Here is a 4,828-nt window from a genome sequence, read left to right on the forward strand (position 1 = left end):
GCGGCGGCGAGGGTGAGGCGGGGGAAGAGAAAAGAAGGGGAAGAGGGGAAGAGGTTGCAGGGGGGGCGGCGAAGCTGCGCACGCAGCGCGTGTGCCCCGGCGAGCGCATAAACACACACACACGCACGCACGCAGGCAGGCAGGCTCGAAGGAAATGACGACGAGCAAAACGGCAAAGAAAAAAAAAGAAAAACGAACAGCGAACAACGAATGAAAGTTAAGGAATACGCAAAGAAGGGGATAAATTCTCTGTTGGGTGCAAGAAGAAAGAGAGAGTGTGTGCGAAAAGCGTGTGCGTATGCGGGGCAACAGGAGGGCACTGCTTGTAAGAAGACACACGCAGAAAATTAAAAAAAAAACGAAACAAAAAAAAACTCGCTGGGTAGTCATGATGCACCACCACCATCACCAGCCCCGGCTGCCACCGCAGCCCACGCACGGGGCTGCAGCAGTGGACGGTCGCACAAGACACGCGTTTAGCACCGTCGTTATCTGCAAACACAACGCCCCGAGGCACGTGGCAAGCGCCACGTAATTCACGCACCGCGCCTGCCCCGCCAATGCCCCGCCCGCGTTGCTCGCCTGCAGGCGGGCGCCAAGCAGCACCGCGGTGAGGCCCGCCGCGAGCGCCACGCAGAGAGAGAGAAGCGTCGCAAACAAGAGGGCCGGCACCACCACCACCGACGGCGCCCCCGCCCCCGCGGAGGCCAAAGAGCGCATAACCCCCGCCAGCGTCAGCGCAAGCGCGGCCCCGCAGAGAATGGCGCTCGCGGCAAACATCGGCAGCGTCGCGGGGGCGGTAGAAGCGGACGGCGCCGTCATGGATATCAGCCCCAGAAGCGCCGCCGCCGCCACCGCCGTCAACGGGCCGAACCCGCAGAAGCGCACAAACGGCCCGAGGGAGGGTAAGAGAAACAGCGGCAGCGCAACCAGCACGGTGAGCGAAAAGAGGTACGCAAACAGCGGAGGGGCGGCGGCCCCAGCGGGCAGCAAGGAGAACTGGGGCCCGGCCTCAGTGAGAAGCAGCAGCACCGCCAGAAGGCAGCCGCAGGCGAGGCAGCGAAGCACAAAACGTACGTCGATGCTCCGCAGGATGACGAAAATTTTGCGTGCGTCACGTACGGCGTCAAGCGTGGGCCGCGCCTCGTCAGACTCGGCGGGCGAGACCAGCGCACAGACGGCAAGCGCAAACACGGGCCCGGTAGAGGTCAGGTACAGAAAGACACGCAGCGCCTCCGCCGCCCCGCCGCTGCGAAGACGTGCGACGGCGGAAAAGATGAAAAGCCCCGCGGCGCCGCTCAGAAACCAGAGGTGCACGGCAACAAACAGGAGTGAGACGGTGCCAAGGAGGGCGCCCATCTCGGCACAGTTGACGCACAGCACCGCGACCACAGAAGCGGCGAGCCCCACTGCATGTAGTAACTGAGACAACAGAAGCAGCACAAGGCTGCCGGAGGAATACCCATGCAACAGGCAGAGTCCACTGCCAACTGTCGTGGTCGTCGCTGCAAGAAGCACGCCGTGCCGCAGAAGACGACCACCACGGCATAAAATCGCAGTGAACGGTGTGGTGACACAAAATGCAGCTGCGTCAGCAAATAAAAGTGTAAACTTCATGACACTTCGCCGCGGGGCAGAGCTCTCAGCGTTGGAAAAGAGATCCAGACCGGCAAAGAGACCGCTGTGCGCCATAGATGGAAAAAAGAGGCCCACCGCAAGAATACAGAAGAGAGCCTGCCGCATCATTGCTCGCAACCACGCCTGCGGCTTCACACCGGTCGTCAACAACCCCTCCGCCTCCCATGCCGCATCCATGGCAGGGTCAGGCACGGAATCGTAGGAGGGCTTAATGACCGGCATTTCGCCTTCGTAGAGGGGAAGCGAGGCCGTGGCGGGGGCCTCCTCGCCGACCACGGCCTCGCTGGGTGAGGCGACACCCAAGCCGCCCCGCGCGTTAACGTGGGTCGAGGAGTCGGCGGCGCCAGCCTGCACGCCCTGCGTCATCGTCCCGTACGACGGCACCACGTGGCTGCTCCGGCGCTGCGCCTGCCCCCGCGCCTCTTCGACGCCCCCGTGTGGGCCTCCCGAGCGCGATCTGACGTGCATGGCGAGGCGTGGGCCCGACACGGACAAGTCGGCCGTGCCGGCGGCGGGCACCTTCGCCTCCTCTCGCCGTTCCCCCAAGCCACGCGCTGGCACGGCCCGCAACGCGGAGTCCGCCCTCTCCATGGACGCCCCCGCCGTGCATGACTCCAGCGCAGCGGCATCAACCCCCAGGCGGCCTGCAACTCGGGTGCTTGCACTGTGGCTCTTCCCTGACTCGCACACGCTGCTTGGGGACGACCGTCCGTGGAACGCCCTCATCCTCCTGGCGAGTTCCGTAAACGCCTCATTCTCAATAATGTCGCGCAGCACCGACTCCTCGTTGGCGAGAAGCAGCTTCCAAGTGTTGTCGTTGCCTTCCTCCTCGGCGGCGCGCAGTAACAAATGCCCCACCAAAGAGTCGATGGATTGCGACGGCGTGCTCACGTCGGTCCAGCGGGCCGAGCACGGGGCCTGCTCATCGAGGACATCGGAGGCAACAAACGTTTGCGACGACAACTGTCGCGGCTCACTGGCGCTCGGAGTATCCGCCAGGCACTCACGGGGCGTGTGGGACGCCGTCGGGGGCTTTCGCGGGTCCTTCGCCGCCATCTCCGGCCCTTTTTCCTCCCTGCGCCTGCCGCGCGCCCCACGCCCCGCACCCTCCCCCACCTGCAGCGGACTTGCCCCCTGCTTCTCTCCGGCGCCCTTTTTTCCCTCCCCTTCGCGCTCGCGCTCCCTCTTTGCCTTCATCACTCACCGCAGCCCTCCGCCTGCCTTGCTTCCTTGACGGCCGTCAGGCTAAAAGGCAAAAGGGGAAGAAACGCGTCAGAGAGCGCGCAACCAAGGCAGACCACGGCGCCTGACAGATGCCGGGGGACGCACCCTCACAACCACAGCGCTGGCCGCGTGCGGCACGCCGCCCTGCGCAGCGGCACACGAAGGTGTGGGGGCGCTCCGCGCCGTTATGAAACGCAGAAAAATTTTTTGAGCAGGGGCGTCGTGGCAGTATACGCGGCAGCAGTCAGTATGGAAGCCGCAGGAAGAGGCCGCCCCACGCACGCGCGCGTGCAGAAACGCGCCATGAGCGTCAACTGGGCGGTGGTGGACGATGCCTAAGGAAAGAAGGACAAAAAAAAACAACACACACACGCACACAAAAGCGTCCAAACAAAAACGAAACAGAACAAAAAAAAAAGACCCTCGCACCACAGCACGTATTCAAGAAGAAAGAAAAGGAAAGCAATAATAAAAAGCAAGAGTAAAACAGGAAAACAGCAAAAGTAGGAGAACCAAAAAGGGAACAAAACAATCCATTCACTGCACAGCAAGCTGCCTAACCGTGAGCTGCCGCTTTCTTTCCATTCGTTTTCGTTGTTGTTGTTGTTTTTTCTTCGTTTTAACGATGATCGTAAAACTTCTTCTTCACGGCGAAGAACCCTCCTCCCTCCTCCCACACACACACACAGGCTCAGAGTATAGAAAGCCAAATAAACAAACATACATGCATAAGTCCAAGTAATTTCGTCCCCAGCCACCCACACACAACTCCACTACTCCAGTCACACCGGCAGGAAGCAAAGAACACCTGCAGCCAGACGTGTGTACGCATCAACGAAGTAAATCACGCCGCACTGACACAGAAGGCCGCTACACGGTGGGTTAGATAAGACTGTAGCGCTTGTACATGAGAGTCCCAAAGACAGCCCCCAGCAACACACCGCCTGCCATTGAAAAGATGCCAGTTTCCAGCGTCTCAGAGAGAAAACTGGCATTTTCCGCACACCTTGCCGCCAACAAAGGAGCGTGCTCTTGTAGCAAACGCAGCACACACTCCTCGCGACGCTGCTGCAGAACATGCAGTTTCCTCAAATCATTTCCAGCCGCAGACAACACGTCGGAGAGGTGCCGGTGTTTCCCATTTAATTCCTCTACAACCTTGCGCCTCCTCTCCTGTTCCTCCGTTCCATCGACGGCTGCGCACGTCTTCGCGGCGCACGCGAGTCCACGGCCGACGCCGTCAAGCCTCACCTGAAGCAGCTGCTCCCTAGCACCCTGCTCCATGAGCGTCTTATACATCGCCCGCACAAACCTCCTATGCTCCTGCAGCAGCGTCTGCAACTCCTTTTCAACATCCAGACCATCCTCTCCATTCTCACTGCAACCAACATACATTTCAACCAGCTCCCGCTGACGATGCACCAGCCCTGAATCCCGCAACTCCCCTTCCAACTTTGCCAGCAATTCGGCAAACTCTGCCAAGTCTGCCTCAACACGAGACAACTCCACTCTCTCCCGCTCCACCACCGCGCCCCAGTCACTCTCATTCGCTCCTACGTGCGACTTGAACACCAAGCCACCATTACCTTGCGTACATGTAGTAATGAAATCCACCCCACCCGCCCCACCTGACGTCCACAGCCCATCTTCACAATCTAGATCAGACGCTCCCATCTGACAAGCCCGCGCCTGCCCATGAGAATCCGCGAAGATATCATCGCTCTCCTTCAGCCTTCGCTCCAGATCCGCCAAGGCGCCATCGCGCTCCTTCAGCTGGCGCTCCAGCGCCGCCAGGGCATCACAGCGCTCCTTTGACTCGCGCTCCAGCGCCGCCTTGTCCCCGCCGCTCTCCTCCAGCCTTCGCTCCAGCTCCGCCAAGGCGTCATCGCGCTCCTTCAGCTGGCGCTCAGCGCCGCCAGGGCATCACAGCGCTCCTTTGACTCGCGCTCCAGCGCCGCCTTGTCCC

The 4,828-nt window shown here is 61.0% G+C and overlaps 2 protein-coding genes across 2 annotated transcripts, besides 6 other annotated features; both read right to left on the reverse strand.

Moving 5' to 3' along the window:
- The first annotated feature begins 112 nt into the window (after positions 1-112).
- Positions 113-148: a microsatellite.
- Positions 149-166: 18 nt separating this feature from the next.
- Positions 167-211: a sequence feature (A-rich).
- Positions 212-343: 132 nt separating this feature from the next.
- Positions 344-374: a sequence feature (A-rich).
- Positions 375-405: 31 nt separating this feature from the next.
- Positions 406-2,835, reverse strand: Tco025E_04053 (uncharacterized protein; the record flags this gene model as incomplete). Its single annotated transcript, XM_029370966.1, has 1 exon — positions 406-2,835. The coding sequence occupies one exon, from the start codon at positions 2,833-2,835 to the stop codon at positions 406-408; it is 2,430 nt and encodes an 809-aa protein (XP_029229026.1).
- A 376-nt stretch (positions 2,836-3,211) lies between these two features.
- Positions 3,212-3,280: a microsatellite.
- A 169-nt stretch (positions 3,281-3,449) lies between these two features.
- Positions 3,450-3,473: a microsatellite.
- Positions 3,474-3,483: a microsatellite.
- A 261-nt stretch (positions 3,484-3,744) lies between these two features.
- On the reverse strand, positions 3,745-4,536 carry Tco025E_04054 (uncharacterized protein; the record flags this gene model as incomplete). The annotated part of the gene is made up of 1 exon (XM_029370967.1): positions 3,745-4,536. The coding sequence occupies one exon, from the start codon at positions 4,534-4,536 to the stop codon at positions 3,745-3,747; it is 792 nt and encodes a 263-aa protein (XP_029229027.1).
- Positions 4,537-4,828: the final 292 nt, after the last annotated feature.

Source organism: Trypanosoma conorhini, assembly GCF_003719485.1.
Source record: "Trypanosoma conorhini strain 025E chromosome Unknown Tco_14.4_contig_00198, whole genome shotgun sequence".
NCBI classification, from domain to species: domain Eukaryota; phylum Euglenozoa; class Kinetoplastea; order Trypanosomatida; family Trypanosomatidae; genus Trypanosoma; species Trypanosoma conorhini.